This window comes from Lepidochelys olivacea, assembly GCF_965140295.1.
Source record: "Lepidochelys olivacea isolate rLepOli2 genome assembly, chromosome: 2".
NCBI lineage: Eukaryota > Metazoa > Chordata > Testudines > Cheloniidae > Lepidochelys > Lepidochelys olivacea.
Genome location: NC_140412.1, coordinates 120,760,851 through 120,785,131, shown reverse-complemented (window position 1 = coordinate 120,785,131; position 24,281 = coordinate 120,760,851). Strand labels below are relative to the sequence as shown.

At 43.0% G+C, this 24,281-nt stretch overlaps 2 protein-coding genes across 3 annotated transcripts in view; one reads left to right on the top strand and one right to left on the bottom strand.

Annotated features, from left to right (window-relative positions):
- Positions 1-1,617: 1,617 nt before the first annotated feature.
- Positions 1,618-4,467, bottom strand: LOC311515360 (uncharacterized protein). Its single transcript, XM_084618347.1, has 2 exons — positions 2,982-4,467; positions 1,618-2,289 (listed from the first exon to the last, which is right to left on the bottom strand). The coding sequence occupies exons 1-2, from the start codon at positions 3,376-3,378 to the stop codon at positions 2,090-2,092; spliced, it is 597 nt and encodes a 198-aa protein (XP_084474473.1). The 5' UTR covers positions 3,379-4,467; the 3' UTR covers positions 1,618-2,089.
- Positions 4,468-4,599: 132 nt separating this feature from the next.
- EXOC2 (exocyst complex component 2) overlaps positions 4,600-24,281 on the top strand; it is a 185,358-nt gene continuing 165,676 nt past the window's right edge. For both annotated transcript variants that reach the window (XM_084618786.1, XM_084618785.1), the window contains exon 1: positions 4,600-4,730. The gene's annotated coding sequence lies outside the window, so the exon portion shown is untranslated. The remainder of the gene's footprint in view (positions 4,731-24,281) is intronic.

The window sequence follows — 24,281 nt, the reverse complement described above, 5'->3', positions numbered from 1 at the left end:
ACAGAACATCTCTTCCTCTTCCACCACTAAGAGTTTTGGGAAGGCGGAGGGGGTTCCAGGCCATCCGGGTCCTGTCCCAATGCTCTGTGATGCATTGCTTTGCATTCCAGCAATCCCTGTGTTTCCGTCTGCATTTGGTACCATCTTTCAATGGTTTGTGTACTGTGCGTTTTGCCTCTTCGGTCTGCAGGAATAGATCCCGCACTATTGACCAATATGCTACTCCCTCTCACTCACATGTCACGAGTGGCAGTGGAGTTATTCCTTAAACTACAAAGGCAAGAGGAGTTCGACATTGATCTCACCATGCATAGTAGCTACGACACGAAATTGCTTGGGGCATTCACGGAGGTGCTGATCACAGTGAAACGTTGCTTTTGGGCTCAGGAAACAAGTTGCTTTGGGGCTCGGGAAACAAGCATTGAGTGGTGGAATCACATTGTCATGCACATCTGGGATGATGAGCAGTGGCTGCAGAACTTTCGGATGAGGAAAGCCACATTTATGGGACTGCGTGATGAGCTCTTCCCAGCCTTGTGGTGCAAGGACACTAGAATGAGAGCTGTCCTGTCGTTGGAGAAGCGTGTGGCAATTGCATTGTGGAAGCCGGCTACTGCAGACTGCTACCGTTTGGTCACTAACCAGTTCAGAGTGGGGAAGTCAACCATGGGACTCATGTTGACCAAAGTGTACAGGGCCATTAATCACATCCTGCTCTGAAAGACCGTGACTCTGGGCAACGTGCATGACATTGTGGATGGCTTTGCACAAATGGGCTTCCCTGACTGCAGGGGGGTGATAGATGGCACGCATATTCCAATTCTAGCACCAGACCACCTAGCCACCGAGTACATTAATCTGAAGGGGTATTTCTCTATGGTTCTCCAGGAGCATGTGGATCACCGTGGGCATTTCATGGACATTATCGCAGGCTGGTCTGGAAAATGTGCATGACGCACACATCTTTCGGAACACTCGCCTGTTCAGGAAGCTGCAAGCAGAGATTTCCTTCCTGGACCAGAAGATCACTGTAGTGGAAGTCGAAATGCCCACTGTGATCCTGTGAGACCCTGCCTACCCCTTAATGCCGTGGCTTATGAAGCCATACATGGGGAACCTTGAGAGCAGCAAGGAGCAGTTCAACAACAGGCTGAGCAAATGCAGAATGACTGTTGAGTGTGCTTTTGGATGTTTAAAGGCCTGCTGGAGCTGCCTATATGGGAGGCTGAACCTGGCTGATGACAATATTCCTATGCTTATAGCTGCATGCTGGATGTTCCATAATATTTGTGAGGGAAGCGTGAAAGCTTCACTCAGGGCTGGACCGCAGAGACTCAGGACCTGGAGGCTGAATTTGAACAGCCAGAGACCAGGGCTTTTAGAGGGGCGCAGTGCAGGGCCATAAGGATCAGGGATGCCTTGAGGCAGCAATTTGAAGCTGAAAGCCACTAATATTTGTTGCTATGCTCGGGAGTGCAGTGCTTGTAATGCGAGGAGGTGATAGTGTATCGTCTGCATCAATCACAGTGAAGGTTTAAGAAAATTGCCTGTTGCTTTACAGGGTTCTGTTTGCTCTCAATTAATGGAATAAAGATTGCTTTCAAACCAACACAATTCTTTTATTGAAAAACAACAATCAGAAGAGCGAGACAAACAAAAAAACACATCAACACTATGGGGGCTGGGGGAAGGGAAGGTCCCAGGAGGAAGTGGGGTCCCAGGACGGTTAAACATTTGTGTACGTCCAGGTATCATATGCAACCTTGTCCTTTGGAGTACAGTGCAGCGGACAATGTTCTTCGGCAGGGCTAAACTGCAGAAGAACGGGTGTTGAGTGCAATGGGTACTGGGAGTCCACAGGGCTGGACTGTGACGGGGCAGGAGTGGAATGCAGTGGGTACAGACTGGATCCAGGAGGTTGATAAGAGTGTGTTGGCGATGTTCGGAGGGAGGGGGGGCACTTGGGAAAGTGTTTTGCAACAGCAGCTGCAGGAGAGGGCGGGCGCGGAGCTGCTCAGTTTGCAGTGCTAGTAGCACCTGGAGCGTGTCCGCTTGGCGCTCCATAACCTTTAAAAGCTGCTCTGTGACTTCATTCTGGTGTGCCACGTTCTCCTTTCGGTCCCTTCTCTCGCTGTCCTGCCACTCCTTCAATTTCTTGCTTTTTGGCCACAGAGTGCATCATGACATCATGCAGAAAGTCCTCTTTAGTTCTTCGTGGCCACTTTCTAATTCTGCGCAGCCGTTCAGCTGGTGATAACAAAGGGGGAGGCTGGGCTCCCAAGGTCATATCTGTGAAGCCAAAATGCAACATTTTACAGAAGCAGTATTGTTTGCAACACGCAGATTTCATGATTTAAAACACAGCCACTATTCACATACCTGCCACTAACTGGCTGACCCCAGGCAAGCACACATGAGCCACAAGACCCCCAAAATGGCGAGTAACTACAGAGGCAGGGGCAATCAGTGTTCCAGGACCATACTGTACACTAAGCATGTGCCTCTTGGGGAGAGCCAGCACTGTAGGGGGAGCCTTATAATCATTACTGTCCGCACATTTTCCAGAGGCTGTGTTCATTATGGAAGATATCTCGCAGCTGAGGGTGAGCAGGGAATCAAGGGAGGATCTTCTCCAAGACTGCGGCTTCTGCCCTGGCCCTTATGCGGCTTGCCTATGTGCAGCAATGGTCCCCACCCCAGTGATGGCAGAGTGCCGTGGGAAAGTTACCCTTAATGGGGCAAGAAACAAAGCGGCTCTGCCAAAGAACCTGTGGCAGCAGATTGCCCAGCATCTCCACGAGAGTTTCGTGGAGATCTCTGAGGCAGATTCCCATGAAGTGAGGGAGTCAATCAACACCCTGTTTCGCTGCTCAGACTAGGCATGCGGTAGTACGTGCATCATACAGACACAAGCCTGCTTTTTGCAACCCTCCTGCCTCAAACAACTTGCTTCAGCGAGTCCCAAAATCAAAGCCACTTACCAGGGGCTTCCTCTCCTGTTTGCACTTCACCAAACTCCGACAGCTGTGACTGGCTAGCCTCCTCTGGAATACAGAAGAGCTCCTGGCTGCATGCACCTCTGACCTCCGAGTCGTCCTCTGCTGCTGGGTCCCCCTCCCCATCCTTGTCCAAGATTTCCTCCTCCTGGCTCTGTCCACTCTCAACTGGCTCATGAGCCAACAAAGTATCCATAGTAGTCTTTGCAGTGGTGGTGGGGTTGCCACCAAGTATCTTATCCAGCTCTTTGTAGAACCGGCAGCTTGTGGGTGCAGCACTAGAGCAGTGGTTTGCCTCCTGCACCTTGTGGTAAGCGTTCCGCAACTCCTTCAGTTTGATCCTGCACGGCAGTGTCTCCTGGTCGTGGCCCCTTTCTGCCATACATCGTGAAATCTGTCCGTAGGTATCATAATTCCTATGGCTGGACCACAGCTGGGACTGGACAGCCTCCTCTGCTCAAATGCTGAGGAGCTCAGCATTGCTCCAAGCGGGTATCGCCTGGTGCGTGGAGCAGGCGTTGTCACCTGGAAAGATGTGCTGAGAGCACTGCATGCATCACCGAGCAAACAGGAAGGGGACTTTCAAAATTCCCAAGGAATTTAAGGGTTGGTCACCTGAGGGCAGGGCAGTAGAGTTCAAACCAATGACGACAGGCGAAAACAGGCATTGTGGGACACCTCTTGGACGCCAATTGCAACACTGTCAACCAGGGTGTCTACACTGACACCGTGGGGCTGTAGCCCCGACACAGTAAGCTGTATGCCTCTTGTCGGGGTGGTTTTTTCACAGCGCGGCAACTGCACAGTTTCTATGCACTAAGTGTCTTGGCTGTGTGTACACCACGGGAGTTACACCGCAGAATCTTACCAGTGTAGACAAGGCCTTATTTTGTTTTATTTTAATTAAAATAATGTAAACTAAATCACAATAAGCACCTCTTAAACCCTTCCATGGACACTCTTAGTTTGGTTTACACCAGATTAATGACAGTGGTTTAAAAACGGATTTAAGTCAAACCAATATAACTTTCTCAGGTCGAGAACCTCTTCCCTACAGGGGCTTGCCCAGGCTCATGTAAAACTGTTTTTTTAAAAATGGCTAAATTAGACAGGTGCAATTTTGGATGAAGACTGGGACACGGGTAAAAAAAAAAAAAAAATCCAACCTCCTGCCTCCCCAACAGGACCCTTATCAGGCCTTGGTTTATACAAATCAAGCCAGACGCCCAGTTTGAAACAAAACAATAGTCTCCTTTGCAGGTTGCCCGGGCGCTGCAGGCCCTGGCAGAGCTTGGCAGGAGCGGGGCCCGGCGCCTGCTTTGTTTCTTTCTCTTACTTTATTCCGTCTCTAAGCAGCATTTCCCCCCTCGTCCTCGGTCACCGTATCTCTTGAAGAGCCTTCTGTGGGGCTGGACAGCGCCCGCTCTGCTGTCCCCAGCTCCCCGCCCCCCATACACTGTCTCAAACCCAGTAACCCCAGCGGCCCCGCCCCGCACCTGAGGGCGCAGGGACGCGGCTGGTGGGAGGGGGAGGAGAACGAGCTCAGGGGCGGGGCCGGGAGAAGGAAGCCGCGGCACGAGCGGGAGGGGCGGGGCTGCCGCTCGATTGCTCCGGCTCCGTCTCTCGGGCGATCGATTCGTCCTGGCTCCACTGCGGCGGGCTGGCCGCGCGAGAGGCGGAGGTGCTGCCGGGAGGGAAGCTGCCCCGTGCCGGTGACAAACAGCGCGGCGGCCGGTGAGTGACGCCCCTCCCCCCTCCTCTCGCTGCAGGTCAGCGCGGGCCGGCTCTGACCTGCCTCCGGGCTGCGGAGCAGCCCATCCCCGTGCCTCTGCGGCTCTTGCCCGGGGGGGGGGGGGGGCGAGTCTCACTGCGGACCCGCCTTGCCTCTGCCGCCGTTGACAATAACGATCCGGATCAGGCCGTTGGGACGCGCCCGTTACCCCGCCCCCCGCTGGGCGCTGGCTCTGTGCGGGGGAGGCCAGGACCCCTCCCCCCCCCACACACACCACTACCACTGTGAGGGGGGGGGCGCTGGGGCTGCCGGAGGCTCCGCTTCTCTCCGCCCGGCTCAGCTGGGCCGGGCCCCGCGGGGGATCCTGCGAAAGGCCGGAGGAGCGCAGGGCCCTGCGGGGGGGCCGGGTCAGAGCGTGTTCTCCTGCGGATCCGAGCGCTGTCACTTGCCGTGTGGACGCGGCCCAAGCCGCAGAACCGACTCTGAAGGTCTGCCTAGTGCATTAGTTAGCACGGCTGTGAGGCCCGGGTCCGGCTGTGGGACCCACATTTGCACGGTGGTGTGGATGCTTGAGCGCTGGCTTGGAAACACTGGGTATGTCTACACTGGAATTAAGCATCTGTGGCTGGCCTTTGCCAGCTGACTCATGCTGGTGGGGCTCCTGCTAAGGGACTGTTTAATTGTGTTGTAGATGTTTGGGTTTGGGCTGAGGTCTGGGACCCTCCCAGTTTGCAGGGTCCTGGAGCCTGGGCTGCGGCCCAAGCCCAAATGTCTACACTGCAATTAAACAGCTCTTATCCTGAGCCCTGTGAGCCTGAGTCACCTGGCAGGAGCCAGCCACCGGTGTCTGATTGCAGGATAGACATACCTACTGAGTTCACAAGCCCAGGTCCCACAGACCTGGGTTTACAATGCAGTGTAGACATGCCCTTATAGCTGGCTACAGAATCATTGGTATTTTGTCAACTTGGGCACTGACCAATGTGTTGCAGAAGCTACCTGAAGGATGCAGCTGAGGCTGCAATGTGCTGTCATTTCTGTGATGCTTTCAACACTTTCCTCTTCACCTGCTTGATGTCAAATCTTGGAGGTCCATGTAAAAATACCACATGTTTTCAAATTAAATGGAAGCTCTTGTTCAGTTTTTATTATGTCGGTCACTACAGATGTATTCTTCACTGAAAGGTGAAATAATTGATACTACAAAGACTTTACATTCTAAAGGCACCATAAACATGGTAAACAGGCAAGTAGTGGTATTTGCTCTTCATTGTAAGCTACAGTTGAAGAGTCCTTGTTACTACTTCCAGACTTCGTGCAGTAGCATGGGGGGCCTGGAAACTTTCAGAGCCTTGGCTCTGCAGCAGGGAGCCTGGAAGCTCTGAAAACCCCTGCTCTCAGGGCTTCCAGACTCCCTGGCCAGCTGGCTGCCTGACCCTCAGGGGATCTGACTTCTTATGCTGGGGGAGCAGGGCAGCCCGGTGAGTCACCTGGTCCAGGAGTTTCAAAGCCCTGAGGTCCCTGGCCGTTGGGCAGTCTGCATCCGGGCCAAGGTCTGCAGCAGCTGCTGATACGATTCATGTCAGTTTCACTGATGCCCACCATTGAATAGCAGTGGTGAAACAATTATGTCCTTTTCACTGAGCAGCTGTGGGCATCAAGGAGCATATTTTGTTTGGGAAACACCATTTTTCAGAAAAAAAAAATTGGTTTCAGTCTGAAGTGGACCAAAACCAAATTTTGAAATGATGGCATTTCCAGTGAAGCAGAATTTCAATGAGCTGGGCTGTAAAGGTGTGTGTGTGAATTTTTTTGGATGAATCTGTCAAGATAAAAATGGTAGTAGCCCTGTATATTCTTTACCAAGTGTATTAATTAGATTATATCCTTGATCACAGGTGGGTTAATTAGCATATTTTGCTTGCTCTAATAGCATCATTTAAACATGCAGACTTTTAAAAAGTCCTTCAAACTTGGCTGTTTCATGGTGTTGGTAAATACCTTTTCTTCTGCAAGCTTTCTAAAGTCTGCTGGTGAGCTCATAGACTTCTGAGAAGCTTAGAAGACTGTAGTAAATAACTAAAATTAACTATCCATTCGTCCAGGAAAACATGTTGAAGAAATCGTTTTCAATGAATTAAATAGATGAGTCTTTCAGACCAGGTTATCTTTTGATAAATCCCCCTTCCCCAGTGTACAATTTTTCAAAACTTAAGTGGCTTCTTTTCAAAGTACTGCATTTCTAAAATGCTATATCTAATTAACTCCAGATTTCCACCCCAAAAAATGATGTTGACAGGATATCGCACATGACAAATTTCAGGCAGAAAACTACTTATCTGGCCAAATTGCTCCCCCATTTTGTTATAGAGACGTTGTATGAAAATAGTGATTTGAACAGCTTGTCTTCTACTAGCTAAGCAGGAATGTATCTCTTCTTCCTTTTCCAACCACCAATTCACTCCTTGTTACTAATCTTCATTAAAATCTTGTAAAGCTTTTAATGTTTTGTATTAAATCATGAAATATTCAGAACATTGTGATTTGAAAAGAATATAATAAAAATATTGTTCCTCTAATTTAGTAATGTTCACAAAGTGCCTATCATTTAGGTTACTCCTACACAGCAAATGAAGTTGTACTTTTAATCTAACTAGTGTAGGTATCAGTAGTAATAAAGATGTGGCGACATGGCTTTCAGTGCAGGCTACTTGCCACTATACAACCCTGCTGGGACCGTGGGTAAGCTAGCCCTTGCTGAAGTCTGTGCTGTCATATTTTACTACTGTGGGTACTCATGCTGGCTAGATTAAAGCTAGGGTGGGTATGCTGACTTGCTTTACGACCACATCTTAATTTGCTGTGTAGATATAACCTCAGAATTTTTGGGTCTTTAAGATTTCTCATGGTCCTAAAACATGTTTACAGACCAGCATTGACAGTAGTTCAGGCAAAAGCAAATATTACAGGTTTTCAGACTTAAAATATACGGACAGTCTTGCCATAGTCCAGATTTATACATTTCTTTATCTGATTGTATTTTTGTATTCCTTTCTGTGTTAGACAACCCAGCATAGTAAATTTGATCAAAGTAGTAAATAAAATAGGTGATTAGATGATAGAGTCTACATCATTAATCCTATCATGATGAAAATTGCAAAAAATAAGCAGTGTGTAGCATATTCAACTAATTTAAAAAAAATATTTAAATAATTATGAAGTCAGGGAGTTTAAGGAAGCATATTTTCAAAAAACATGAATCAGATTTAATTTCAATCTTATTTTAAATGTATTTCTACTTATGCTGAAATCTGAAAATATCAAAAATCCTGGTTTATTGCTAAAATTCTAAATATAAAGTTCAGAATATCTGACAAAGATAGAAGGTTGAATGTGAGAGATGTTTTTAAAATTGCATTATTTCAACTGCTAAATTATGTCAATTTATGTAAAGCAACCTGGATTATAATTCACCCTGCATTTCTGTTTCCAGCAAAAACAGGCCTGTAAAGCAAAAAGGATTGATACTGCCCAGAGCGACAAACCCTGAAAGGCTAGCATGTATACATATCTTGTCAGTTTTCTCTAAATGTATGTTGCTCACAGATGGAGTGACTTCACCTCTTTTCTGCTTTCCTAGTTGTTGTATGGGAATAATGATACTGACTGCTCTGAAAAGCACATTGAGATATATTGATGAAAAATGCTATGTAAAAGCTAGTTGTTGTTGTGCAGCCTTATCCAGCTGCTTTTTCTAAAAAGTAGTGGTTTGATCCCATGGACTGGTTCTTAGATGAGGTTTGTCATCATATGATAGTGTATCCGACAGTGTCATGTAGCAACAATGAACCAGATCAAACCATTCCCATGATAAACCCTGTGATAGGAGATCCTGAGGAAGAAATTTTCTTGAGGATCCCTCTACTGTTGGGAGGAGGTGACTTTTTCTTACTCAGGGAACAGCTATTGTGCCCACCTTCCCCAAATCTACTGGATCCCCAGGGCCATCTGTTTGGAGGTCCAGAGCTTCAGGCCTTAGCTGACCCATCCCTAAATATACTGGTGGATACGGAGAGAAATTATGTTCATCCATCACTAGCCTTGCCTTTGGTCTATCCACACTTTCCCTCCTCCATACTGGCCTACCTACTTCACTCCCCACTTGCAGTGTGCATTGTGGGCTCATGGATTGCCTTCCAAAGTGAAAGCAAAATGGTGCTGTGGGAGGAAGAAGAACTGCCCTGAGAGGGTTCCCTCTACATGTTGATTGTGGGGGATGATCTAGGCAGTGATTTTAATATAATATGAAGTAAGTGTGATTAAAAATAAAAAAATGATTTTTCTTTGGATATTAGGTAGTGCATATGCATAGTGGTAACTTTTCAAAGTTAAAGACGTAGAGTTCACATTCCATCCTCCTAACCTCAGTGTAGCCAAAGGCACTAGTCTGTGTTTACAACCTACAAACTATCAGTTGCAAAAATAAAACAGATTTCAAATTGAAGTATAAAAGTAATCTGAAAATTAATCTGTTTGTTTACATTTCTATATCTCAAAAACAGCGGCATGTTCCCCCAACCTCAAAATTTGATAGAGGCAAAGCTACCTATCTTCTGGGATCTCATGCCAAAAGTCAGCCTTGGATACACTTTTTAATGCTAGATTACAAATTCCTGAAATTAGAGGCTTATAATGGAAAGGCTCAATTTACCTACAGTATCTTAACGTCCTAGACTGCATATCAGTAACACGCTTAAAACAAACAAAATAAAACAAGCAACACTATATTCCTCACCACTATATTTGATGTGTGTGTGTGTGTGTGTGTGTGTGTGTGTGTGTGTATATATATATATATATTTAAGGTCAAAACTGGAGTAAATATATTTTAAAAATACACATTTTTAGATTATTTGTGTATGTGTCTAACGCACTGTCTTCAGTAGGAAACCGAATAATTTAAACTCTTTTTTTTTTTTTTTAACAATAGAGATAATGACATGATACTGACTGTCCAATGTAGACAAAAACAAGTTGTGGTCAGCAGTGTCAGGTAGTCATGATAACCCTTCTGGCACTTGGGACCATACTCAGTTGTGTTTATAAAAAAACAAACAAAAAAGTAAATAACCCTTCCCCCCCCAGTTTTAAGTATGATTGAGCTTCCTGGTGAAGTAAAGCCCTGAAGAGGTCTATATTCTATCAACATCCAAGAAAACTGACGACAAAATAGGGTCCTGACCTCCCAATCAGATTAATATAGCCAGACCTTGTGCATGTGCGGAACTGCAGAGTCAGTGTGGCTCTGCGCTATACTGTATACAAGAATCAGATTGCATTGAATTGGGGGCTTGGATCTGACTGCAGTATTGGGACCTAAATGATTGTATAGGCCCCTAGAAGTATGTACAGGTATATTTTTAACCCTTTTTGGTTGAGCTTTACTGACTCTGTGTTATAACGTCTGTAACAGTATACTCTATATCGGTGGTCTCCAGCCTTTTTACGCCGAAGATCACTTTTTGAATTTAAGGGCAACCCAGGATCTGCCCTGCCCCACTCCCTCCCTCCTTCCCCGTTGCTCACTTTCACCACGCTGGGGTAGGGGGTTAGGGTTTGGGAGGGGGTGCAGACTCTGGGCTGGGGCTGAGCGGTTTGCAGTGTGGGAGTGGGCTCTGGGCTGAGCCTGGGGCAGGGGATTGGGGTGCAGGAGGGGGTGAGGGGTGCAAGCTCTGGGAGGGAGTTTGGATGCAGGAGGGCTCTGGGCTGGGGCAAGGTGTTGGGGTGCAGGAGGGGGTACAGGGTGCTGGCTCTGAGAGGGGACTCGGGGCTGGGGCTTGGGGTGCAGGAGTGGGTATGGGGTGCTGGCTTTGAGAGGGGGGTCAGGGCTGGGGTGAGTGTTGGGGTGCAGGAGGGGATGCGGGGTGCTGGCTCCGGGAGGGGGCTGGGGGTTGGGGTGCGGCCTCCCATTGGGCAGCACTTTGAGTGTCTCCCAGTCGTCGGCACAGCAAGGCTAAGGCAGGCTCCCTACCTGCTTGGGTCCCACGCTGCTCACGGAAGGGGCCATCATGACCCTGTGGCCCCTGGAGGGGGAGGGCACGTAGCTCCACGCGCTGCCCCCTCTGCAAGCACTGTCTCCGCAGCTCTTGTTGGCTGCAGCTCCCCGTTCCTGGCCAATGGGAGCTGCAGGGGTGGTGCTTGCGAGCAGGAGTAGCATGTGGAGGGAGACCCCTGCTCCCCCGCCCCAAGGACCGCGTCGGCCGCTTCCGGGAGCGGCGTGGGGTCGGGGCAGGCAGGGGGCCTGCCTTAGCGGCAGCCATGCTACACTGCTGGAGATTGCGATTGACCGGTTGGTGACCACTGCTCTATATCTAAAGAGGCTTATAGCAGCTCCAAAGTTAAGGTTAGACTTTTCACTTAAACAAAAGTTAAATCTCTAAATAAAATAAAAACTTCCCACTGATGAGTACCTAATGGTGAATATAGACACACTGAATTTTCAAAAAGAATTTTTGCAGTCCAGAGTCTCTCTTTAAAAATCTAACTACTTTAAAATTGCTATTATTGAAAATTTTCAAATGTCTGGTGGTGTGTGTGGCTGAAATGGTTCTCCACATTCGTACATGCTGCAAAAATGAACATTATGTTATTGACAAATAATCTTAAGAAACTATAAAGAAGGGTGGTATGCTTTTGTTATCATAACATAGTCCCTTTTCATCGTCACGGAAGGCGACGAACTTTCATTCTTCACAGACAGCTTCAGTTCTCCATAACCACATGAGAGATAGGCTTTTAGATAGAAGATTCGGGCTACAGATTGGGAGCACACAGGCCACCTCCAATATTAATGCAGACATATTGCCTGTGTTATACTCAGGGAAACATATATGCATATCTGTGCGTACAGGCCCACATTCAGCAAAGCATTTAAGTGCATGTTGCATAGGGATTACTCATGCTTAAAAGTCAGGCACATGCCTAAGTACTTTGCTGAATCTGGGTCATGTAGCAAGCATGGGGTATTGGGGGAGTGCAAAATACTTTTAAGTTAAAGTTACACTAGAGCATTTTTCACCAATGCAAACAGTAAAAACCAAGGAACCAATGACACCACACTACAAACATCACTTTACTTTATCAGCCTCCCCGCCATTTATATCTTCACCAACCAACACAAGGTTTACTCCAGCCATATTAATTGTATAGATGTGGTTATTTTATGACTAATAATGTTTGGCTGAAGAATAGTGTATGTAGATACATGAGGTTATGAAAAACCTCTGGTGTTTTATTTTTTGCTCTAGTAAAACAAACAAAAACCCACCCCAGTGGGATTTATTTATTTCATTTTTTTTAACTTCTTAATATATTTACATAAACATGTTTGAAATTTTTTGATACTCAAAACATCAGGCTCCAATTTCAGTCCGTGAATAAGAACGTTTAACTAATTTAAGAAGTTGAAAGGAGATTGTTGAGAACACTAACATTCTTGTAAAGACTGTTAGGTTTATTAGGAAACAGTAAGAAAGTTACAGAATTGTAGAAGCCTTGAGTCAAAGGGGATGCGTGGGCAGAATCACTAGTGATTGGAGACTGGAAGGCTAGTGAATGGAATAAACATTCAATGGATGTTGGAGAGAAGTAGGTGGAGTCTTAAATTAGGAGAGGGTTTGATTTGCTACAGTCTGGAAATTTATAGAAAGCTTGTGAGCTATCTGACAGTATGGCTGGCTTGGTCTTCATGTTACTGAATTTACTGTGTAAATTCATCTAACTAGTAAATGCCAAAGCTGTTGATCAATACTTTAAATGGGTGATTAGTATTTTTAGGGATTACCAAATATCAGTACATGTATTTTAACACGTTAAGTCAGACAAATTAAAAGAAGGGTTAGGAAACAAGTGATTTAATGGACTAATGTCCATTGAAAACAGGCTGTTCTAAAGTAAAACGTAAACTGTCGGGAATAGTGTGATAATCTTGATTTGAGATGATAATTCTTTCTCTGCTTGTGAAAGAGATTGTTTCACAGTTTGTGGCATCAACATGGGAGAAATTTGTGGAAGTCAAATAGTAGATTATGGGGCACTTGAGTTCAGTATTTGACCAGTTTTAAAAGACCTTTACTTCTCTCAAGCCTGCTCAGCATCAATGAAGAATGCCTTAAAGCAAATTTGGATTGGTTTGGTTGAAATGTCATAATAGGTTAGGAGTGGTGAAAGTGTTTCTCTATCTAAGGGCAGACACAAAACAGTGAAAAGTCTAACTAGTTAGTAGACTGGGATTCATGTTTTTGTTTTTTGTATAATATTTGTAGGATTGAAAGTTTTAAATCTGGACAATATGTATTTAGGGAAGTAAGCATGCTTATGAAATAAATTGTGCAGTATGTTTTGTGTTGCATTTCATAAAATCTTGGTGAGTGTTTCTGGTTATTTTGTATGCTAGGGCAAACCATAATAACCCTGGTTTATGAAACTGAGTTTGTTTTGTGGTATAGGCCTTATTGTAGTGTGGAAAGAATAAAAGAGTATGAGCTTTATTTTTTTGTGTGTGATTTTGCTGAATGAATGGGTGAAGTATGTAGGTTGTGATTTGGACAGGTGATTGAGGTAGGGCCAAAGTATGATTGAGTAGATATGGGATGTTGGATTGTGTGTATGGGCAAAGTTAAGGTTGTGTGTTTGTTGGTGAGTTTGAGGGAGGAGGAATATGTGGTGTGGATGGTGGATAGGAAGTAGAGTTAGGGGTGACGTGGGATTGATTAAGGTGAATTGTGCCCAGGGTGGAAAGGTATTAAAGGTTTTTAAATGGTCTCACTTCAGTTTTTTCTGTTTTGACAGATACTGGTTTTAGTGGTATCCCCCACGTCTTAAAAAACAGTAGAGGATATCTGCTAAGTGGTCGAATCTGTCACAACAAAAGACACTTTCTAAGTGTGACCACTGAAAGGGTAATTTCCTTGTTTTCAGTAGTTTATGTTGGTGGGGTATGCCCTTGTGCAGCCTTAACTCATAGGACCAGATTGAGATATTCTTACACTAAGTGACACCTTGCATTACATGTTGCCCCAATGACTTCAGTGAGACTCCTTGTGGTATAAGGTACTATTCAAAGTGAGGCTTGGTCTAAGAACAGAATTGGACCGATTTTAGTTAAAGGTGTGATTCGAAACTGATGGAATTTAAAGCTGTGTATCTCTTCTGTGTGTGGACAAGCCCTGAATAAGGGTAATGTAATCTGGCCCTTAGTTAATGGGGTTTGTTTTGTGATAATCTTTTTCAAATATAAAACATGTCAAGTACTTTATTTGAATATTTGACACACATTCTCCAGATAGATCTGTTGCACATACTGCAGTCATTTAGTATTTACAATTTAGTATTTGATATGAGCCTAAGATTTTTTTGACATGTGATAGAAGGTTAATTGATGTTAACCCTTCATCAGCTACTAAACTGCTACAAGAGGAGTGCAAGTCATTACTACAAAAGGCCATTATCGGTATGTTTTCTCAGCAAGGATTATGGATTTCTTCTTTCTCCTTTCCTTCCTCCCCAAACCTCACAACACACAAGCCAGCTGCAAGGATAGGAGGAGAAGGCAAGCAGCTTTCTTACACACACACACACACACTCCCGCCCTCCCCCCCCCACCCCTTTCCTCTTCATACCGCAGCAGAGTGACAGCTCCTAGATGTTGCGTGCGAGTGAGTTCAGCTGGTGCTGTGTGGTCTGGGTGTGTGGTCTCCAGCTCGGCAGAGAGGCTGCTAACAGGGTGGATGAGAGAGAGCAACACTGTTTACTTTAATTTATTTCGGATGCCGGAACTATGCCCGGAGTTTCTCCTGAGCTTGATTCCACAGTTAACGGCGTCAATCCCTTGCAGCTGCAGTGCAGTCTGAAATATGCACTGAACTCCTCTACCAAGTGCTTTCACAGCATCTGCTTCAGGTCCAGACTTCTAATCCCTTGTGACTCAGAAATCTTAATGACATTGCTGAATGCTGTGATTATTTTGCTTTCGCTATGTCAAGATATATGGCCATGAAGATATACCTTTTTTGGGTTAAGTAAAGCAAGAGTTTTAAGATATACAAGTACACTGTGAAAACAAAACTATTGAATGGGCATTACTCGGCTACCCTGAAAGATAAAATAACTAACATAGATCTGGTGGCTGACTAGATCATGTGACCGAAACATGTTCCTTTAACAACAGAATAAGGCATCATATCAGGTCATTTAATATAAAATCACATTTTTGTTTTCCATAATTTGTCCCCCATTTCCCACAAATGTATATTTTCAAAGTCTAAATTGATTTTGGTATGTGACATTGTCCTGTAAATAAACATGTTTGTCAATGTTAATATTGGCTTGACTCAACGTGCCAGATATGACAAGTTAAGGCAAATGAGGCTTTACTATTTCCATGTAATGGTGATATTACCCTTTATTTTATACTTATTCATCTTCTCATTATAAGTAGCTTAGCGGTGTTTTGAAGACTTTTTTTCCACAAAATATAACATTCATGAGCATTTCTTGATTAAGTTGACAAGTCTTTTTTTATTATACAAATAAACATGCATGGACTCTTAATATCACTTGGAATTTCAGCATTGTTTAGCTTATTCACTTCCCAGTCTTTTCTGGCAGGCTTGCAGGATTAGACTTTGTATTATTGATGCAGTGTTGAAGGCTGTGGAAATTCTAGGGCACTGAAGATCTCCAGAGGGGTTAATAAATGTCAGTTATTTTCATTGTGTTGCTTTTTAGCCACTTTTAAATCTTGGTTTGTGTAGCTTGTCTGTCTGAATTTACATTGCTGGGAAGATAAAGCACAGAAAAGGGTGCAGTAGTGGTTTTCATTGGTTTGCAGTGACTTTGAATTAAATATCTAAGGAATTTATTAGTAAATCATCTCAGTGTCCCCCTCTGGGTCATTTGCCATGCTTCTTCATTGACTCTATTGTATCACAGTGTTCTCCAAGAGACACTTGGCATTTTATGTATTAAACAAATACATTAGATTTGTTTGGTGGAAAAGTATGTTTCATAGTTAACCAGGATGATAGACTCTTTAATTTATGGAATCTGTTAAGGATTTTTGGCTTGTATTTTTTAAAGTGTGTTTCAAAAGTCTGCCTCTGTTGAGAGCATGTAACTGCTAATTGATATCAGTGAGCTAGGGGTCCCTAACACATCACTTCCAAATTTGCAGTTCCTTGTATATTAGAAGGCAGTTAATGGAACTAATTCTCTGATGAATACTCTGGAAAATGAAGCATGCCATGCTGTGCATACCTGCTGTTCCTTGCACCAGAACTGGTTGAACAATAATATTTTTATGAATGTTGGAATTTTTTCATTAGGTATTTTGTGACTAAAATACATTCATGAACATGTACTGGTCTTGGCATAGCTTATGCGGTAGATGTGCTTGTTCCACCACAATGATGGCAAATAAGGCTTATTTTTAATTTCCTCTTTTGAATTCAGATTCCCTCTGCTGGATGACTGCAGCAATGCACTGTGACCCCAGTATTACTCTTCCATCTGAGAGAGAATCTTTCAGGTTGACTGCTTGTGAGAAATTTCATCTTGCAAAGTGCTGGGGACTTTAATTTAACTGGGTTTTCAGTAATTGGAACCAACTGACTTTATTTTTTCAGAAGCCCCCCTGGAGTTCATCTTTATGATACCTTAATTGGTGTTTTCTCTATTGACAAAACTCCAAAAAAATCTAATTGTTAATCCTCCTCTTCCAATGTTGGGTGCAGAAAGTTGCCTTCTAATGTCTGCAGTCATTCTCATGTTAGCTTTGTCCACATGTGAATCCAATGGACGACATGATACATCGAAGTCCTGAACAACTATGACTAAATTATTTCATATTCTGGTAATGCCTCCAGAGCAGTCAGCAATATCCTGCTTCACAAAACTGGTCTGATCAGTTATGACAATTCCTTTATCCTCTCACATCCCTTGCCATCTGGCCATCCAGCTTGTCCTAGAAAGTGAATCAGAATTCTCAGAGTAGTCCCAAAGGTTAAATAGCTTTCTTAGCAGATCTGATAGCCTCTGCTATTTCTGTGTGGTTTGCCAGGGCCCCATATTTTTGTGATCAGAAAACTTACTTGAGGAATTCATTTAAAGAGAAAAGGATTGTGCTCAGCTTGAAAAATGTCTCCAATAGTTTTGTTTGTAGTGGATGGTTCTCAGCTCCTTGCACTTCACAGCAAGAATTATGACAGCCAACATGATATCAAAAAGACTTATCTGGAAACAGTCATGGAAAGCAATCAAGCAAGTGATGTGTATGCCACCTCACCTATGTGATTACACCTTTTTTGTGACTTTGTTTTCTCAAGATACCAAAAAAGAGACAACTGCTATAATAAAGGAATATGGTCCAAATCAAACAAAGAAGAAGGGTCCTAAGGAAATTTCTTCAATAAGACTAACTCCTCAGCAAAAAATATTGCTGAGAAACGTGTCTTTCCACATCCTATCTGTTAATGAATAACACTCCTCTCAGAAGTACGACAGCAGTTTTGTAAAACAGTTTTTTTTTTAATAATGGAGACAACGGGAAATTAACTAATTAAACTTCAAAGTGATAATTATTGCTGGAAAAAGCCTGGCTGAACATTTTTTCAGTCAAATAGGTTTTTTGTAGAGGCTATATTTTTTTAAGCCTCAGAGGAAAGAACAATGGTCTTTAATGGCTCTGAGTTTGTTGCTGAGAGACTACCAAAGGTACAAAAGCTCAGAACATGACAAAATTGGGAAATGTCTTTTTTCCAGTTGCTGGCAGCATGGTGTTGGGCACATATAATAAAAAGAGAGAGAATTGTGCTATTTCAACCAGTGTTTATAAACTTGGTAAATGAGTTAATTTTTGTGCCGGGTTTCCTATTTGGGGCTACATTTATAATTATAACCCTAGGTATGGACTCTGGCTATGATTTAGTATTTTCCTAATGTGCTTCTTCCTAGAATTATAAAAGTCATGTTTAGTTTCCAGTTTACACTTCTTTAAAAATAAGTTAAAGGAAGTAGAAAATTAGAAACTAGCATTTTGGGGACACCCGTGATCTTTTGGGTTTTTTAACTATAGGTCACTATTTCAAATTCAGGTGACTACTGAATTAGAATCATTTTTAGCTAACGGCTTTTTTGATCTATGTGACATGAATGGGTGGTCTCAAGATAGTTCCTGCTGGACAGGTATTCACATCATACATACAAACCACCCTTGAGAGTCTTAGCAAGGATGCCAATGACCAAATGGCTTGAACTGCTGTAATTTCTTTTTCCTTCTTGCCAGTAGAAGTGGTCCCTGTGTGTAACAATCAAGACACATTGTCAGGGCAGTGTGGGGAAACTTGCATTGCTCTTGCTCATGTTATTCTAGTTTTAGGGATAAGTAGAGTACTTAGGTACTTTCTGTTCAGGACCTTCTGAAAAGTTCTTTTATACTGTACACAGAAGAACTTACGATCTCAAATATAGCTGTTAGCGCTTCATTGTTTACTGAATTTGGATGGGAAATTTCTGACTCTGAAGATTAGTGGGTGTTGAGTTGGTTTTTTGTTTGTGATTTGTTTGTGCTGATTTGACTATATTAGGGGCTCGATCCTGCAATTGGATCCATGTCTGATGACCCTTACAACGCAATGCCCCACTGAGACTAGCTAGTCAGTTGGGCTGTATGTGGAACAAGGGCCTTCCTGTGAGGAAATGCTGACCAAAAAATACCATTCAGTATACTGTGTGTTATGTTAATGGTCAGTGTTATAAGTGCCAATCGATGAAGGTCTTTACATTTGCAATAATGCTAGAAAGCCTGAAAATATTGCTTTTTTTAATAATTAATGCAAATATTTTTATTCTTTGTTAATTTCTGGCAATCCATTGTGTCCTCCTTCATTAAGTCCCCTTTTTAAAAAGTGACAGTCTTACCTTTCCCTACTTGATTATCACTTCATCCATCTTAGAAATATGATGTCTTCATTTGCAGAAGGAATCAGTTAGAAAATAAAAGTCCATGTGTTAGGGCAGACTTAGAGAGAGTCAGCTAAATATTGGGTATTTTGGCAAATAGTCATTGAAGTGAGGGGATGGGAAGTAAAACCAGAATTCTACTTTGTAGTAGAACCATGAATTAGAAATGCACAGTTTAAGCCCAAGGTAGCAGAATGGAGAGAATAATTTCTGTATTATTTTCACGAGTCAAGTTTATTGGAAGGTTAACTGCAATGACAACTATTACTTGTAGAGATTTGGCAAATTGATTATAATATTGTATGTGGTATTTCTAGTAGATATCTGTGCAGTAGTTGGGATCCTTGAAGAATACTGTTTTAACATTTTATTTTACATTGTCCCTTCTATACCAGTAGTTAACAAACCCATACAATTCTTCATCTTTCTGTTTCTTTATATAAATGCTCTAAGACCTAGGTACATTTTTTTTTCATACGTGTGTGCGCTCTCTCTTTCTCTCGTGCTCTCTGTTTAATATTATACATCTAAATGTATAATAATGGGGGGAGGAATAGCTCAGTGGTTTGAGCATTGGCCTGCTAAACCCAGGGTTGTGAGTTCAATCCCTGAGGGGGCCATTTAGGGATTTGTGGCATAAATTGGGAATTGGTCCTGCTTTGAGCAGGGGGTTGGACTAGATGACCTCCTGAGGTCCCTTCCAATCCTGATATTCTATGATTCTATGAAATACAGAACAAAACATTCTTTAGTGGAATGGTCCCAAGCACTTGCTCAATCTTTGTCACTAGGAGGATATATATTTATATACCTTTACCTATTCTGTGAAATAATGAAGCCAATTGTTATAAATAAAAACTCAACTACTCTAGACAGTCTGAATGCTATAGTCCAGCTGTAACATTTTAAGATTTACTTCAGGCTCCCTATTCCAGTGAAGTATTTTTAAAGCAGTTCTGTAATAAATATAGAAATATTTTAGAAAAAATATTAGACTTCAGAAGGCTCAACATTTTTATTACATATATTCAGCTCATCACGGAAAGAGATCAAGTGCTAGTTTCTGAAATCCAGCAAAATATGTTTTAATATTACTTTTGAGTTTAGTCTTAATTCCAACACATTACCTGTATACCCAGATATTTTGAAAGATGCACTACCCCCAGTAAAAAGAAACTGGAAACATTTTCTGGTGAAGAAAAATCAAGCAATAACAAAATAGTTTTTTTCAGTTTTCATTTTGTCTTCTAGAGATTTTCCCCACATTACTAGCGAGGCTCTGAAGAGTCCCCTATTTGACCCGTGTTTTGATCATTGGTTTAAAATTCTATATAAATCTCTCTAAAATGTGTCCAATAAATATAATGGTCCAGATGATCTCACTCAGATCCATGCATCTGTCTTCCAGTTCCTGCGGAAGTGGGGTGCTTAGCTACCTCCATGGCACTGTCACACACCTCTATACTCTGTGGAGCTCTCTTCACACGGATGGAGGGGATAGAGACTAGGTGGGCAGGCTACTGGAGAATGCACAGTATTTTCCTTCTGGCCCTATGGAAATCACTCAAAGAGAAAAATGCAGTCCTAGACTGCAAGCTCTCTTCTATCCTGTCTCAGCATAGGGAGCTGGACTAGGTGACGTCTCGAGATCCTTACATTTTGATGATTCTTTGATTCTGGAAAAATCTCTGTATGTCTCTAGTGGAGTCATCAAACTCTGGGCCTGAGAAGGAGTGGGGAGTCTGTCAGGGACCAGCAACACACAACTTGTTCACAGATGGCCCTGTTATCTTTCAAGTTTCAGAGTAGTTTCCAAAGCCAGCTTTTCAGAGGAAGGAACTCCATCTCCTCGACTGACAATACTGTCTTCTCCCTGGATCTGTTCCCACAGAAAGGGATGAATCTGGGCCTATGATAACTACTACCTTTGATCCATGTAGTCAAAATTTCCTATGTTACCAGTATTTTTAAACTTGGCAATAGGCACAAAACTTGTCAGGAAGGATAAGCAGGTACTTAACCTTTGAACATCTTATTTATTAGAGAGAGAGCTTGGAGCACCTCCTATTATTAAGGTTGCTCTGCATTTCACATTCTAAGACCATATTTTCACTTGGTACTTGGTTATAAGTTTGCAAAATTGTAACTATTTTGGCTGAAATTATGAATGTCTGGTGTCTTCCTCAGGCTGAGGTTTTTGGAAAATGTCATTCAAAGCATTTCAGCCACTTCTGAGAATGAGGCTAGTGAAAAATACATTGTTTTGCCCATGTTAATAAAAATTCTTACACCTTTTTTTATTGAGATGTCAAGGTTCCTTCCCCACTCTGAACTCTAGGGTACAGATGTGGGGACCTGCATGAAAGACCCCCTAAGCTTATTCTTACCAGCTTAGGTTAAAAGCTGCCACCACCAAAGTGTTACACAAAGAACAGGGGAAGTGCCCACTTGGAAACGTCTTCCTCCCCTCCCCCCCAAATATCCCCCCAAGCACTACATCCCCTTTCCTAGGGAAGGCTTGATAAAAGTCCTCACCAATGTGCATAGGTGAACACAGACCCAAACCCTTGGCTCTTAAGAACAATGAAGAAGCAATCAGGTTCTTAAAAGAAGAATTTTAATTAAAGAAAAAGTAAAAGAATCACCTCTGTAAAATCAGGATGGTAAATACCTTACTACAGGGTAATCAGATTCAAAACATAGGGAATCCCTCTAGGCAAAACCTTAAGTTACAAAAAGATACAAAAACAGGAATATACATTCCATTCAGCACAACTTATTTTATCAGCCATTTAAACAAAACAGAATCTAACGCATATCTAACTAGATGGCTTACTAACTCTTTACAGGAGTTCTGACCTGCATTCCTGCTCTGGTGCCGGCAAAAGCATCACACAGACAGACAGGACCCTTTGTTTCTCCCCCCCAGCTTTGAAAGTATCTTGTCTCCTCATTGGTCATTTTGGTCAGGTGCCAGCAAGGTTATCTTAGCTTCTTAACCCTTTACAGGTGAAAGGGTTTTATATCTGGCCAGGAGGGATTTAAAGGTGTTTATCCTTCCCTTTATATTTATGACAGAGAAGTTCTAGCTCTTCTTGTTTGTTGCAGCAATTTGAAATTTGGCAGGAGAATTTCTAAGGGGATATGCTTTTTGCTGTCCCTCTGAAAATCCACCCAAATTTTAAAAATGTAGGCGATTACACACTAAAAAATTGTGTTAAAAAAAATTATTAAGGTTTCAACACCAGGCCCCCAAAGGCTAGGAAATGCCAGAATTTGGATTATATATTTAATTTAATTCGGCCCCCTTGTTTCTATGCATCATGTTACAGTTTCTGTATTTGTACCCATGATTACATAGTATTTTTTCCACAGACCCTCTACCTCATTCAGTTCACAGGATGGGCCTGCTTTGTGGATTAAACAGGGTTGTGTAGTGAAGGAGACTTGTCTGTAGGACCCTGTGTCATTTGTGGTAGCAAATGGGTGGTGTGTCATGAATGAGGCACGGGATGCAAAGAGAGAGGGTGATTGCTGCCCTGGAAAATTGGATTCTATTCCTGTCTTTGCCATAGTGTTGTTATATGATGCTCGACAAGTCACTTAACCAAACTTTTCATGGGTGGTCGCTAATTTTGAGTTCCTCATTTTCTGGGTGCCTGAGTTGAGATCTTGGTATCTGATCTGCAGAAGTGTGGAACGTTCACAGTTGCAACTGAAGTGAATGGGAACTGTACTTAGTGTTAAATAGCACTTCATATGTTCAAAGTACTCTGAAAAATCATGTCCTCGTCATCTCAAATTAGTTACCAAAATTAGTGGATACTTTTGATCTTAATCTCTTTGTACTTCAGCTCTTCATCTGTAAAATGGGAATGATAATACCCCTTCTCATTTGGGTGTTGTGAAAGTTAGTTAATATTTATGAATCACTCAGATACTGTAGTATTGAGCACCATAGAAAAGGCTTTGAGGAAATTAATAATCCTGTCTTCAGAATAGGGTTTGAATAGTGTGTAGTAAGCATAGGTTGGGGTCACGCATTGAACAGCGAAGGGAAAATGAGATATTGAATAGGTGCTCATTAAGTGAGCCCTGTCCATCCTGTGCATTGAGTGAGGTAGGAATCCCGTCGAAAAAATAGTCTGTGATTGGATAAACTGCTGCCTTCAGAGCTGGCGGCTGTTGGTCAGGTGCCCAGATCTGAAGGCAGTGCCCCAGCAGCAGCAGTGCAGAAGTAGGGATGGCGATACCATACTATGCCATCCTTAATTCTCCACTGTTGCTTTCAGAGCTGGGTGGCCAGAGTGTGACGGCTGCTGACTGAGGGCCCAGCTCTGCAGGCAGCAGTGCAGAGGTATGTGAGGCAATTCCATGCCAGGCCATCCTTACTTCTGCGCTGCTGGTGATGGCAGCTCTGCCCAGCCAGCAGCCAATGCTCTTCAGCTGCCCAGGTCTGAAGGCAGCCGCACTGCCAGCAGCAGTGCAGAGGTAAGGGTAGCAGTACCGCAACCCCTCTCTGCAATAACCTTGTGACACCCCCCACCCCCCCCAAACTCCTTTTTGGGTCAGGATCCCTGCAATTATAACCCTGTGAAATTTCAGATTTAAATAGCTGAAATCATGAAATTTATTATTTTTAAAATCCTATGACCATGAAATTGCCCAAAATGGACTGTGAATTTGGTAGGGCCCTAGTCATAATGCATATGCCCAAAGAGGCTGAATTAAGGTTGCACAGGTAGCTTTAATCCATTTTGGACAGCCACCAGGCTGACTTTTATATTGTACCTGTGCTTTTGTTGCTTTCATAATATATTATCTTGAACTAATATATTTTTGGACTACTCAGAAGTCATTTGTCATGGATCACATCCTGTCACATTCTCACTAGCATCTATTTAAGTTTTGCTGAAAGGTTTCTTCCATTTTTTTCAGGTGTCATATTTGGTTATTGGCTTGCCTAGACTAGAGAAGTTCCTGTTATAAATACATGATGCCAGATCATCTTCTCCCCAAGAGCAACTGGGGAAAGGAGTGCAGAGGGGGACTAAATCCTGTGAGGTTTCCCCTCAGAGTTTAAAAAAAAAATTGTCCTGCCTGGCAAGATAAGGGGTCACAGAATAGATGAAGTGATCCTTCTTGAGACAGGAGTTATCATATGTGGATGACTGTCCCTGAACCCAGGTATGCTTGCCCCTTTCTCTACTGTTGAAGTTACTACAGGACCTATTTGCTTCTTTGGACTGAATCCCTGTGCAGCAGCTGCAGAAAGAACCCAGTGGGAGCTAATGTTACTTCAAGCCGTGTGCATCTGCTTTTTGGCTTGCAAAGCAGCACAAATGAAAGTTACTAATAAACAACAAGACGTTTAGTATCAGAATTAATCCTGGATTAAGGCTGAATTGCATGACACAGGACTTTTATTAGTGTTTATGACTGCTGAGATAACTGAAATGATTCAGGCAGGCTCCTGATTTGAAATGCAAAATGACACTATTCCGGAAATGATTCTCAAATAATTTCATGTGCTG

Bases quoted from the DNA above. Each gene is read 5' to 3' on its own strand.
- LOC311515360 (XM_084618347.1), bottom strand. From the start codon at position 3,378: ATGGCAGAAAGGGGCCACGACCAGGAGACACTGCCGTGCAGGATCAAA. The intron at 2,290-2,981 runs GTAAGTGGCTTT...TTGGCTTCACAG, and splicing joins AACAGGAGAGGAAGCCCCTG to ATATGACCTTGGGAGCCCAG.